Source organism: Mus pahari, chromosome 8 (genome assembly GCF_900095145.1).
Source record: "Mus pahari chromosome 8, PAHARI_EIJ_v1.1, whole genome shotgun sequence".
In the NCBI taxonomy this organism is placed as follows: Eukaryota; Metazoa; Chordata; class Mammalia; order Rodentia; family Muridae; genus Mus; species Mus pahari.
In genome coordinates this window covers 13,314,549-13,329,271 of record NC_034597.1, presented here as the reverse complement: position 1 = coordinate 13,329,271, position 14,723 = coordinate 13,314,549, and the positions used below count along the sequence as shown (strand labels likewise).

At 47.9% G+C, this 14,723-nt stretch overlaps 1 protein-coding gene across 1 annotated transcript in view; it reads left to right on the top strand.

Moving 5' to 3' along the window:
- Nucleotides 1-674: 674 nt before the first annotated feature.
- The window catches only part of Dupd1 (dual specificity phosphatase and pro isomerase domain containing 1), a 38,346-nt gene continuing 24,297 nt past the window's right edge, over nucleotides 675-14,723 (top strand). The window contains exons 1-2 of the mRNA XM_021202963.1: nucleotides 675-742; nucleotides 11,857-12,081. Coding sequence (XP_021058622.1) covers nucleotides 11,885-12,081 — 197 coding nt within the window. The 5' untranslated portion in view covers nucleotides 675-742; nucleotides 11,857-11,884. The remainder of the gene's footprint in view (nucleotides 743-11,856; nucleotides 12,082-14,723) is intronic.

Here is a 14,723-nt window from a genome sequence, read left to right as displayed (position 1 = left end):
GGGTGGGGGAGTAGGGGGGTAGGGGGCGGGGGGTGTGCACAGGCTCATAATTACGTAAGAGGGTAGATTTGTGAGCACTGTGGGAGGGTGGAAGTGTTCCTCACTGAACTCCAGAAAAATTGGGGACTTGGGGGTTGTTTTGCAGAAAATGCCACCTGCACAGTGTTTGCCCACAGGGACTCTTTCTCAGGGATTCATCGATCATTCTTCATGATGCGATAACCATTCCATCCATCCCCAAGAGATAGCTCTCCAAACTCTCAGAGAGAGAGCTGTGGTAAAGGGCAGGGTTCTTGGTGCTGTGAACCCTGAGGCCTCCTATGGCTCTGTGTCAGCAGGCAACCCCGCCCCCACCCCCAGCCCGGTCATCTTTCTGAGACAGAGCCCACAGAGGGCCTGCAGACACCTGGCTTTATCCAGTGTAAGAAAACAAAGCTGGGGAATTACCCATCTGTCGCCACCCTGGCGGCCACATGTCCTGTATCTGTGGCTGAGCCAGAGACAAACATGTGGCCTCCAGGTACAGGACTGCTTGAGTCAAGGGTTTCAGGTCACACTGGGGAATCATTTTGCAAACAAATGCCACGGGTCTCCTCTCACACTGGACAGCATGCAAGGTCAGTGTCAGCAGATCTGACCCTAAAAATAGGCCCTCAGAGCTGGTCTGGAGGTTTAGTGTAAGGCTGCCACACACCCTTCGGACTGGTACCTCTTAGCCCAGCCAGGCACTTGGGGCACGCAGGTAAGGCCCTTGAATGGGAAGACTATTGCCTACGGTGTTTAGCCAAGTGTTCTTTGAGAAAATGGTTGTGGGGATTGGAAATCTTACTTCCACAATTTCTGAAGCCGTAGAGAACATCCTTGTAGTACGAAAGGCTCCTTGCTATCCCAGCGTTCATTAGAGGCAACACTGGATGTCTTTCTCTGTTCTCCTCTCTGAATTTCTGTGATGATTTCTAAGGGGTAACCTCATGGGTTAAAGCTCTTGGGTCCTGTCTGAGCCTTTAGATGCTCTGTACTGTATTTCATATCATGGAGCAGGGGAAATAGAAGCATCAGATTCCCTCGGACCATATGTAGGGCAGCACAAATTACAAACGGTACTCAAGGCTCAGGGTCCTGGCGATCTTAAGCCTCGTTCAAAGTAAGATACTCTTTAAAGGATTTTCCAATCTTGAGGGGAACATGGGCTGGGGATGGAAGCACCCCCAATAGAGATAAGGAGGCTGGATGATGGAGAGATGGAGCTAGTCACCTAGGATAGCACCATATGAGGTAGAAAGGGAGAGGATATCCTGTACCTCAGACCAGACTCTCCTATCAGATCCCAGTGTTCTTGTGCGGTGGCCCCAGTAGTCACTGGCAGGCTTGGAATTCAACAGCTGTTGGGACTACTAGGCACTGCCGGTTCAGAAGCTGAAAGTACCCTGAGAAGGGGACATGAGGGTCACGTGTGAAGAGGCCACCAGCCCCTGGGAGGACCCTCACATGTCACGTTCTTTGTGCCGCTTGGCTATGTCCCCACTGTATGGGTCCTATGGACAATTTGGAAGACTCTGACACTTCCTTAGTGGCAGCAGGACTGCAGAGGCTTCTGAGGGAGGGTACGGAGGAGGTAGGAGGTCAGAGGAGAATTAGGGAAGGCCAGGCAGCACTAAGGCTACCTCAGGGGCTAAGGCAGGTCTGCTAAGGAACAGAGGAGAGGCGATGGTCTCTCACCATGGGTCAGACGTCTGGACTGAGGGTGTCTCAGGCCTGGGGTAACAGCTGGGCTGCAGATAGCACTGGGGTCCGTGTAAGGTAGACTTCGCGTGCCTGACTACTTTCTATCCCATGATAAAGAGCAGAGGGCTGCGCTGAGGCCAAAGGCTGGACTTTGGACTTCTATTTATTTGTTTTCCTCCTGAACGACGGAGACTTAGCAGCTTGTACGTGGGGATGGGACGGGCTCCTTTCAGCAGCCACAGGACTTCTGCAAGTGTTTCCTGTGCCCAGTACCCTACTGTTGCTTTGTCTGTTTTTGACTTGGGGTTTTTGAGACAGTGTCTCTCACGCTGTAGCCCAAGCTGACCTGGAACTCACTATGTAGTCCAGGCTAGCCTCAAACCCATGACAGTCATCTTGCCTCAGCCTCCCTAGTGCTGGGATTATAGGCAGATACCACCATACCTGCCTCCCACAACAGTTTCGTGAGCTTTCCTTTTAAGGATTAATACACTTTCTTCCCCCTTTTCAGATGGGGAAACTGAGGCATAGGTGAATTAGGTCACAGGGCTTAGGCAGTGGTAGAGACTGGAGCCCAGTGTGCCTCAGAGCCTGATGGTATACGACCTTGGGGCCTGGTACCCTTAAGGCTTAGGCAGCAGCTGGGGCCTCTCACTTGGCTGTTCTGTTCTGAGCCCTACCCAGGGATGTGTGGGCCTGGAAAGAGCAGAGGCAGGGGCTAGGCTAGGGGATGTTACCACATTTGTCCCCTACTTGACTCCAGAGCAGATGACATTTAATTACTGTTCGAGTGACTCTTGATAGTCCTGTGCCTTCCGTTTCCACAGTAAAGAGCTGGTGAGGGCTTCTGGGAGCCTGGTAAGTCCGGCAAAAATAAACTCTCTCAGAAAACCTCACTTGCCCTTCACACAGGAACCGATGAATCCTGCCATCCACGGGCAGGTGCCCCCACCACAGAGACCTGTTGGTGCCTGTATCTTCTTCTGTGACTCCCCCACCATCACCTTCTACCCAGGCCACACCTCCCTACTCTCTCTCTCTCTCTCTCTCCTTGGCTTAGAACACCACTCACCTCCCTTCTTCACCCAAGTCCCTGCTCTGTGTGCTCTGTGGAACGTTCTTCAAGTTGATATGGTGGGAGCTCAGATGATCTCATTTGAATCCACATCCTGATACACTGTCCTCATTTACATGTGAGGATGCCAGATACCAGGTGCATAAGTCTCCCAGGCCTGAGGGTATGTGGCACACTTTTTACAATGCCAGGGGAGGAGCACACAGAATCGAAAGGCAGGTTTGGGGAGGTGACTCAGTGGATAAAGTTCTTGCTGCACACACATGAAGACCAGGGTTCAAATCCCAGCTGCCTGTAATCCCAGTACGAGGGAGGCAGAGACAGGATCCTGAGAGCAGGCTAGCTGCGATTCATGAGCTCTGGGTTTGGCAAGAGACCCTGACTCAGAAAATAAATGGAAAGTGATCAGAGACGGCCATTGTGACTTTGGGCTGCCACACAGATGCACAGGTACATGTACCTGAGCACACGTGTGCCCACATGCACACATATGTTTAAAAACAAAACAAAACAAAACAAAACAAAAACAAGAAACCCAGGCTTAGCCACATGAGCTCATGCTCTGACCAGGAACATGGCGTCCCCTCTGCTTGCTGAACTGAGTCCCCGCCGTACCCTACTTACTAACCTGCCGGCATCTTTCTTTCTTTTCCTTTTTTTCTTTCCTTTCTTTTCCTTTTCTTTTGTGTTTTTGAGATAGGGTTTCTCTGTGTAGCCCTGGCTGTCTTCACGGAGATCCACCTGCCTCTGCCTCCGAGTGCTGGGATTTAAAGACATGGGCCACCAGGCCGAGCTAGTATCATTTTTTCCTAACTTCACTGTCCCTCATTTTACTTCATGTGTAATGTGGTGCACTTGTGTCTCATGCAGGAGGTTTTAAGAGCAGACATTCCCTGGGAATACAATAAATGAAACCCCCTGTATATTTATTTCTTGGAGTCTGGCCAGGCCTGTTATTTCTCTGAGGACTTAAGTGGTGGTTTTAGGAGACAGCAGCCTTGGCCCTGAGCCTTGCTAAGGTCCTTAGCCTTCCCAGTGTGGCATTTAAAAAGCAGGCCTAGTGAGAAAAAAGCAGTCTGGATGGGAAATAGAGGGAGCTCACATTGTGGGCTACAACCCCCCATCCCCCAGCACAAACCCCCCTTTACCCTTGTCCACATGAGGCTTGTTCTGAGGTGACTCTCTGTGGGAAATGATTCTTGAAAGAGCTCGGCATGCTGGGAAACTGCCCGCAGCATTCCCACACATCTCAAGAGGAGGCAGAAGCCCAGCTACTCAGGAGTTAGGAACCACAGCGTGTCTGGTGAGGTGTCTGTGAGCGTCATGGACCTTGTCTCCCTCGACAGAGCTCCCCCTCTGCCATTGGGCAATGTCCTTTCGGGCTGTCTCTCTTGTCTGAGAGGGAAGCTGAGCGTGGGCTTTCAGCCCCCTCACAACCCCAGGAGGTCCACCTCTGCCAGGCCAAGACTGGGAAAATCAATTAGGAGCTCCTAAATTACCACCCAAAGCACTTGGAACCATTCGAAGAGTTAATCAAATGAGTTCATGACATTAACACCATCGGAGAAGTAATATTAAATTTCCTCTTAAACGAAGGCTTCTCTGTTTTTTTTAATAAAAGGATTTTATATTATTTCACATAATTACCTCCTGTTAACATACTTGCCAGAATCCAAAAGGAAAAAAAAATCTGTTAAATTTGGATTACCTCTGGTACATTAAAAAGTAAATTATAGGCAACAACAACAACAAAAATTCTTGGGTTTTCTTGTCCAAGTTTTAATTTAAAAAAAAAAAATCCACAGATTTTATGTTGTGGTTGGGCTCATTTTGGTAGATTTAACATGCATAAAGACAAGCAATGGCTTGAGGCAAATTGAAAATATGTATATACTTATGTATGGACACTCGTGCCAAGTCCCAAATCCAGCAGTAGGCATTGTTCAGCTAACAGAGTCATTATGCGACAGTTTTCCCACTCCCTTCTCTCAGAGAACATTCTAGACCCAACTCGGATAGGGTTGAGGAAGAAATGTGCTGTACGTTGCATTTAAATTGGAACTAACTTCCCCTCTAGGAACACAAATATCCACAGGTTTCTCTGAAAAGAGGGCAGAAGGTTTTCAAAAAAGTGTGTGCATATATGTGTATATGTGTGTGTGTGTGTGTATGGGTGTGTATGTATATGCATGTGCGTGCATGCCAGCTCTCCTGCACTATATCACTCTTCCCTTTAGTCCTCTGAGACATGGTCTCTTATTGACCTGGAGCTAGGCCGGTAGCCAGCCAGCTCCAGCAATCCTCCTGTCTCTGCCCTTCCACAGCGCTGGGGTGACAAGCTCACCCATACGGTCATACGGTCATACTCAGCTTTTTACATGGGGCCTGAAAAAACTCACGGTTTTTCAGCAGAACTAATTTTCTCCCATCCCAAGAGCAGGTTAAAAAAAAAATCATAAGCCAAATTAGGTCAAAGATTTCTAAGATGCCAGAGATGTCTGTGGCCCGGCCTGTCCTGCTCATGCCCAGTCCTCTCTCACGCTGGCCTGGCGGGCCTTGTCCTGTGTTTGATATATGACACATATGTAACTTGGAAGGGTAAGTCACAGAGAAAATGGTGCTGCTTCCCCTCACTGATGACCCCAGAGTGTCCTTGAGGTCACTGGCTCAGCCTGAGCCCTGAGCTGAGTCCAGGCTGAAGGGAAGTGCAGGGCCCTTGATCTGCCACTAGGGGTGGAAGTGGGAGGGGGCTGCCCTCTGCCCCTGGAGGCAGAGGAGGAAGGAATTTCCTTCAGGATGCTTTTACCCCAAGCATCAGAGCTACCCCCCTGCATAGCCTCTTACCAGGTCTTGTGTTTGCTCAACAGACTTCCTTTTTCCTAAAAACACTATGCCAGCTTTGGGGCTCCTACGGACCAGAATCCCCTGGCTTCCCAGCAAGCGCAGGGACTAGAATGATCCCACAGAATCTAGACCTGACTGCTGCCCTGAAGACCTGTAGCATAGATGACACACAGCTGCTCCAGGGCCCCCAGGAAGGCAGCCCTCAGTTTCAGGGTAAGCACCTCCTGCATACACGATGACCCTGAGGCAGATTTGGGGTGATTTCCCCCTCTGTGTACTGAGGTCACCCACACATATCAGAGACCCTGAGAAGATGGTTACTTACAAAGAAATCAAAATCAGCCATAATTTCATTGTGCCACAACAAGCACACAGCCAGTGTTCATCACGTATCTTTCTAGAAACACAGAATCACCACAGACATATTGCTTTATAACCTTCTGGTCTCTTCTCTCCAACGACCTCCCCCATGCCCACCACCATCACCTCCTCCTCCTCCTCCTCCCTCTTGAAGTAGGGTCCCACCCTAGACCCTGAGGTGGCCTGAAACTGTCTATGTAGACCAGGCTGGTCTCAAACTCTCAGAGATCCTCCTGCTTCTGCCTCCCATGTGCTGGGATTAAGTGAACCATGATGTGTGGCTGGTCCCTTTTCTCTTGAATTTCCTCAGGCCAGCACAAACATGTCTGTAAGGCTGGGTCATGAGAAGGCTATCATAACTACAGGGTTCTCCAAGGTGACATTGGCAATCCTCCATCTCAGTAGGTACATGGATGTCTCTAGCTTGGAAAAATCTTCACATGTTAGCTTGAGGTACCCCAAGCCTTTCCCTACCTATCCACCAGCGGGCCACAACTCTGCTTAAGAGCACATTGGCTCTTGTCGCTCCGCACTGCCATTTTCAGGGTGGGGTACCTGCATTTGGTTTCTTGTGCTGCAGGAGAAAACTGCAGGTTTTGATCTGATTTCAAAACTGTAACTTTAACCCTGTCATAGTGTCTTATACCTGCAATCCCAGCACTTGGGAGGCTGAGGCAGGAGGACTGCTCAAAGCTTAAAGCTTGTCTTCTCTATATAGTGATCTCTAGGCCAACCAGGTCTATGTATTGATGCCCTGTCTCAAAAACAAAACAAAGCCAGTAGTTTTCAAGCATCTAGCTCTCTGGCTAGATGACTTAGCAGGTAAAAGCACTTGCTGGCAAATCTAAGGACTTGTATCTCATGCCCCAGGACCCACGGGGTGGAAAGAACAAATCCCCACATGCTGTCCCCTGACAACACAAGCACACATCCATGCAATCTTGCATGTACACATATGCACACACACACACACACACACCATACACACGCACACACTTATCCATGCAGGTGTGTGCATGCAGGATGTAGGTGTGCTCATACACATGCACACACATTCACAGATACATACCTGCATGTACACCTGCACACACTTGAATGCACACATGTACACATCCATGCGGGCGTACACATACATACACCAGCACATGCACTCATGCATGTAATAAAAACATTTTCTGATATATTAAGAACCAGCAAGATGTCTCAGTAGGCAAAAATACTTGCTGCCAAGTCCAAGTTCAGTCACCAGAACCCACTTCCACTATTTGTCCTCTGACCTTTACACGTGTGCTGTGTGTGCTAAGTACATGTGTACTATGAAATGCACCCCCCCAAAGTAAATAAAATGTGAAAACATATATATCTTTAAACAATACTTTAAAAATCTGGATTTCATTCGCACACAGAATGACAGTTTGCTGTCCCAAATCAGAGGGGGCACTGGCTCTATTTAGTGTGCTACAGTCCCCACTTCTCCCTAACGTCTCTTCCTTATCCCTAATAGTCAAGTTATTGTTTGTTCTTTAGCATCCACTACTTCCTTCCACTATGCTAATTATGTCATCGACCTGTCCCCTTTGTGAAGGAGCCGGAGTTGGCTTCTGTCTCTCTGAGAAGGATGCACTCCCAGGCTAAGAAGCCTTCAGAGCTGGTGTTTGATTCCTCGGGTCCGACTCTTCAAGGATGAAGCTGTAACAGGAATCTGGAAGCCTGTCTTGACAGCCTGCCCAGATCTCATTATGACATTTAGCCTGTGATTGATATGGTGTGTCATGGAGACCTTGGCAGTTAATCTCAGGGTTGAATCTATGGAAACCAAACAGAGCAGATCTGCCTTCCCCTTTTGGCTGTGATCTGGGACACAGACTCTCCCTGCCTCTAGAAGAACAAGAGATTTGGGAGCTGTGTGGGTGGGGTTTGGGGGTGCACAGGCCGTCTTCAGCATTTGGAAAGATTACAGGCCTGTGGTTTCTGGACAGCCCTGTGCTTTGTTCTCTTTCCTGCATCGCGCTGGAAGATAATAGATCCCAGAGCCCCTTCTAAGTGCCAAGTCGCTCTGGGTACACAACACCACTTCCTCTTCTGTCTGGAAACGCTGCCAAAGCTATAATGCAGGGCTGGGCCAGGGTTGGTTCCCTCCACAGCCTAATGAGGGGAAAGAGGCCTCACCAAGGGCACAGTCAGCTTCAGTGGTCCGAGGAGGCAGACCGGAGGATCCACAGCGGAACAGAGTCCAGCATCTCCCTAAAATCGCATCTTTCCAAGTCCCCTTTGGGACAAGCAGGACTCAAAGGCATTTAAGCCACAGTATTTAGGAATATGATGCCAGACTTAGAAATAAGAGGAGTGGGTGCCATGGGGTGCACTGAGCAGCACGTCTTTGTAATTGAGGCTGCCGTGGGCCTAAAGAAAAGTTGTAACTACGGTCTTAGACTGAGGAGTCTGGACTGGTTCCTACAAGGGAAGTTCCAGCCAAGCCTTGCAATATGGCCACCCCACCTCCCCGAGACCCCAGCAGGCAGGCCCAAGAGTCAAGCGCAGGTTTCACCAACCACCCTAGGGAGAAGGCAGAGTCCACCCTGAGTCCCCTCTGCACTCCCTCCCCCACCCCCCACCCCACCCGTACCAAGTCAGGTCAGTCGAGCCTCAACCCTGTTTCCAAAGCCCTGGTTGAGTTCCCAGCCAGGCTGCACAGGCCTTTGCCATTCATTCCTCTCATTCATCGTTCATCCATTCACCCCTCAATCCATCCATTTACTTTAGAGATCAAGGAGGCCTAGGAAATCTGCATCCAGGTGGTCCAAGTCTTTCCTCTCGCAGGCCTGGATCTGCAACAGGAACCAATACCCTCTTCCTATATCAGCGAGAAGACAGAAGGTGTTTGCGGTATCCATACAACCCTTCTCTTGACTCTTCAGCCACATGTTAGTCAATCATGATGATCAGCAAGCCGAGACTCTCCTGGGGTCTTGTTAAGACGTCGGCTCTCAGGCCCCTGCCTTGGCCCAGTGTATAATCCCAGAATCTGTATTTTCAGCTGCTACTTTAGGAGAACTGGCCTTTACAAACACACTGGCAGGTTCCAAAGCAGGGTCCCCCTGCCTGACATGGTTCTCTCTACAGGAATCAGTCTGTCACAAGGAAGAAATCCCAGAGCCTGGCATCCCCATGCCCATGGGCAGACACCATTAGCTACTGATCTCAGGTGCCTCTTGTGAACTTGGGAGAACTGAATCCCTGACACCATGGGTTTGCTCTTTTCATTGCCCTTAAAATTTTTTAAATTTTTCTTAAGAGATTGGGGTCTCATTCTCAACTCTTAGATTACTGGTCTGAAACATCCTCCCAGAATATTTTGGACCATAGGCATGTACCCCTGAGCCCAGCACTTTTGGAAACTGAATCACAGCTAATGCCAAACGCACACAAAGAGAAACAGCAGCTGTGTTGTAAGCATCGTCCAGATTCAGTCACCACCCCCAGCCAATCCTGCTTCACCCACACCTCCATCAGCACCCCTAGCCTCCAATACTGCATTTTGTTGCATTTCTCCAACTCTATTTTGAAATTTTTAATTTTATATGTGCACATGCCACAGTGAGTGTATGCGAGCCAGAGAGAACCCTCTACAGTCTGTTGTTTCCTTCCTTTAACATGTGGCTCTGGGGATTGAACTCAGGTCTCCAGGTTTACACAGCAAGGACTTTATTATCTGCTGAGGCATCTTGCTGGCCTTCCAACTATAATGCTTATGATGCAAATTCTAGATATTACATCATTCATCTATTAGTATTTTGCTTTTTTTTTTTTTTTTTTTTGAGACAGGGTTTCTCTGTGTAACCCTGGCTGTCCTAGAACTCACTCTGTAGACCAGGCTGGCCTCGAACTCAGAGATCTACCTACTTCTGCCTCTCAAGAGCTGGGATTATCTGTCAGTATATCCAGCTTAAAGATTTATTTTTAATCACGTGTGTGTGTGTGTGTGTGTGCATTTGTGTATGTGTGTGTGTTGTATGTGTGTAGAATGCACACAAGAGCAGGTGCTAACAACATCTAGAAGAGAATAACAGATACCTTTGGCCACTTGTGTGCCGCCCGACATGTGGGTACCTGGAACTAAACTTAGGTTCTCTGAAGGAGCAGCACAGGCTACGAACTGATGAGCCACCTCTCTAGATTGTGACCTTGTTTTAAGTATAATCACCATGTAAGTATCTAATTGTTCGAATCCACTGGAGCTATTTTTAGTATATATGTCCAGAATGTCCTTTTCTGAGAAGCTCAAGCCTTCCGAATTGTATTCCGAGTCGTGCTTGATCCTGGTATTCTCCGAGGCTCCCAGACTTCCTGATTTTTTTCATCTCTTCCATCACAATGTCATCTCCACCACCTTCCCTCTCAGCAGACCGGCGCTGCATGTGCCAAACATCTTCCTCATTTCTCTCATATGTAACATGGGGACAATGGCAACTTTCACAGAGTTAAGACTGAGTTAGTGACTTTAAAGAAACTGAGAGATTGGCACCTGTCTCAAAGCAAGTGTTATGTAAGTATGATCGATCCTCCTTCAGTACCTGCTGAGGAGGGGTTCCAGGCCCTCAGAGTACCAAAGTCCATGGATGGTCAAGTCCCTCCTATAAAATGGCACGGCTGGGGTGGAGAAGCAGCTAGGTTGGGTGAGAGCTTGCCTACCAGGCACTGAGCCCTGGGTTTGATCCTCAGTACCCTATAAGCTGGGCATGGTGGTACAGGCCTTAAACGTCAGCACTGTGGATGGAGGTGGAGGCAAAAGATAAGAACTCAGAACCATCATTCCATACGTAGCAAGTTTGGGGGAGTGTGGGCTACAAGACACCCTATCTCAAAAGGGGGTGTGGCACACACAATATTTGCATATGAACTGCACACATCCTCCTGGGGACTTTAAATCATCTCTGGGTTATTTGTAATACCAGATACAGTATTTGTAGCATGCGAACAATAATTAGGGAATAATGTCAAGAGAGAAAAAATCTGCACAGGTTCAGACCAGGCACTCACTTGAGTATTTTGATCCTTGGTTGGCTGAGTCTTTGGACTTGGAGCTGCGTGGATGAGCAGCTACAAAGGTCTGATTTACTCGTCAAATCAACAAAATTCCCCGAGGACAGTGGAAACATTTCTTCCATATCCCACCAACACCGTCCCTAAAGTTTTCAATCTGCTGACACAGCTGTCTAGCAGGGACATCCCTTTGACCCCCCTGAGAGGGTAAGATAGCCACAGCCAGACTTCAAGCATGAGAGCTATGACTATGACCCCAAGTATCCTAGAATGGCTGACCCTCGCACAGACAACTCCCCTTCCACGCCAAGGCTTCAGAAGTCCTGCTTCTGGGTGGAGCTGTCAGAACCAAACCACACCCACTCTAGACTCTGCCATGCGCCCTTTCTGCAGGACAGCTGCTTCCTGCAGATTTTGAGAGAGCCAGAGCCCCATTCAAGCTCAAAATGTTCCAAGCTAGCAAGTTCCTGTCAGATAAAGAAAAAAGCAGGCCTCAGAGAAATCAGACCTAATAAAAATAAAACAACAAGGAGGGTGGGCGGACTGGCTGCCTAGACTTAAGCTGCTCTTCTTGGCTTTGCTATAAATCTGCTTATGCTTCCTGAGGTTTTTGCTGTGTGAACACTGGAATGTTGGGGAGGGTCGTTTAACTGTCGACATGGCCTTTCTCGCTTACCTGTGTGGCTTGGGGTGAGCAAGAATCGGGCATAGCAGACAAGGGCACACTCACCAAATTAAGCTTTGCTTGCCACCTCCTCTATAATGCCCACCATTCTCCCCCAACCCTATTCCGACCCTCTCTCATACAGAAAGGGAAGAACCTCCCTTGGCTCCGAAATGGCATCAGGAGATACAAAGACAAGCGTCAAACATGCCCACCCCTGTGCAGAGAGGCTGTCCGTGCAGGAGGAGGAAGGAGATGCTGAGGGCTACTGTACCCCTGGAGCCTTCGAGCTGGAGCGTCTCTTCTGGAAGGGCAGTCCCCAGTACACACACGTCAATGAGGTCTGGCCTCGGCTCCACATTGGTGACGAGTAAGTTCCAGGCTCAGCCTTCTGTTGCTGTTGCCCTGGGGAATTCAGTGTCTCTCCATCACTAATGACAATGCCTAATGACAGGCCTGATCAGCTGTTCTATGAGAAGTATATCAGTAAGTGCTCATCTCCACTTTACAGAAAACCCAGAAAAAAGCCTTAAGCAAGGCAGGCTTATTTTTCTCTCGTGCATAAGTCCAAAGGAGGCTAGTTGAGCCTAGCATGGTGACTGCAAGCGTCCAGAGACAAGGGCTTCTGTGCGGTGTTTCGCCATCATGAGGGTCTAGCATCTTCTTCAAGGTTGTTCAGGACCCAGAATGTTCACAGGGTTCTGCTATGACCCATAGGACCCAGACAATAGGGAGTTAGGGGAAAGGAAGTTAAAAAAAGGGGGGGGGGACAGCTTTCCGAGGGGAAGCCTAGCCTAAGACTGCCCCCTCCACCTAGCTGCAAGAGAAGCTGGAAAATGTAATCTTATGTTTTATCCATTAACAACAGTAGAAATAGGAGCTTGCCATAGAAGTACCCTAGAATATGTGTCTGAAAACACAGTAAGTCAAAAACTCAACTCACCACCCCTTTTATAGGACTTACAGTCTATTTTCCCACTTCATACAGAGGTGAGAAATGTCTGTGGTAGGTGATGATAATTATGGCCACCATTTAGGGACTACTGCATGGTAGGCACTATGTTAAGCAACCTGCAAACATGACCTCATGTTTGGTTTTCATGATAACCCAATGAAAGAGACTATCTCAAGGTAAGGAAACTGAGTCACAGAGCTATTTAGTAAGTACCTTATACCCTAAACCTTGGTGAGAGAGAGCTGAGGTTCATGACCTCTACTTCAATCTGCCCCCACCCCTCTGAACTAGAACCCGCTCTCTGCCTGTTCTTGGAGCAGATGGGCAGGACCCTGGTGCATGTGATCTTACCCAAATGGAAGCTCAGAAAAACAAAGGTAAACCATTTAGCATGGGCAGCGGCCCTTGTCTTATTTTTTTTCCCCTTAATCTTTTATTTCTAAGGTATAGGACGTTAGAAAAATTGCATGCTGTTTCCTACTAAAGTAAACTAAGTAGAGGGTCAGAAAAACAAACTACAAGCCAAACATGGCACTGCCACGCCTATAATCCTAGCCCTTCAGAGGTAGAGACAGGAAGATTAGGAGTTCAAGGTCAATCTGGGCTATATAGTGGAGTCAAGGTTAGTCTGGGCTTATGAGATGCTGCCTCAAACAAAACAAGCATGCAGTCTCTCTTTTTCCACTCTTAGTTCTGTCAATAACAAGTATTAAGTTTGGGTTTTTTTAAAAAAGCATTTTCACTGTGTATGTATGTATGTATGTATGTATGCATGTATGTATACATGTGCATACATATGCAAACCACAATGTATGCATGGAGGTCAGAGGACAATTAGCTGGCGTTGGTTCTGTCTCCACCATGTGGGAACCAGAGATTCTGAACTCAGGCCATCTGTCTTTGCAGCAAGCACCTTTACCCATTGAACCATCTTGCTAGCCCACCTATATTAAGTTCATATGCTATGTTTCCTTTCTTGTGCTACTTCAAAGGTTAAAAAAAAAAAACATCATACACGCATACACACATATGCAAGGCACTTTCATTTCTTTTAACAGATTGATTTTTCCAAAGAATTAATTTCATTGTGTATACACATGTATGCCTTCAGGGAGGGGTGCATTTAAGTGCAAGTGCCCTGCCTCCCGGCCTCTGCTGGGCCAGGGTGTTAGAGGTCTCAGATCCCTGGAGCTGTAGTTGTGGGCAGTTGTAAGCGGTCTAAGATGGGCGCTGTGAACTATAGGGATCCTCCGAAAGAGCAGTATGAACTCAACTGCTGAGACATCTCTTTCGCTCAAAACACAAGTGGGTGTTTTGTTGTGTTTGTTGAGACAGGGTCTCAGTAGCTCAGGCTTAAGCCGTTTCTTCTTTAAAAAACAATTTCCACCATGGATGCTGTTCTGCGTTTTTAATATTCCACAGTACAGCTATGGTACAATTTGTCCTGTCGTTCCCCATCGAGGACATTAGGGAAACTTAGGCGAGGGGTACGCAGAACTCAATGTACTGTTTTCTCTTAGAATCCAGCTCTACTGGGAGATAATTTATGTACCATAAACCCCATCCTCTTAAATTGTACAATTCAATGATTTTTATGATAGTCTCCAAGTTGCACAACCATGGCTGCACATCTAACTGCAGAACATTTTTATCACCTCAGGAGGAATCTAGGATCCATTAAGCCACCGCTTCTTCCTCCCATCTTCTTCAGGCCCCCTGCAGCCACCAGGCCGCCTTCTGTTCTTGTACATTTGCCTATTCTGGACATTGCACATCAATGGAATCCTACGATCTGGTGGGCTTTCCGGCTTGTTTTCCCTCCGCATACTCTTCATGGTTCATCTACACTGTAGCGTACATCATCGCTCTATTCTCTTTTATTGCCAAACAAAAAAAAAGTGTTATATTTGTGAATCTTCCCTAAGTCAAATTTATCTGTCATCAAGGAGTGCCTACACTCTGACCTCATATCACTTTAGGAAAGGTAACTCTCAGGTACAGGTATTGATACATAAGAATGTGAGCTCAATAATGTTTATTCAGAAGACTGACAGAAG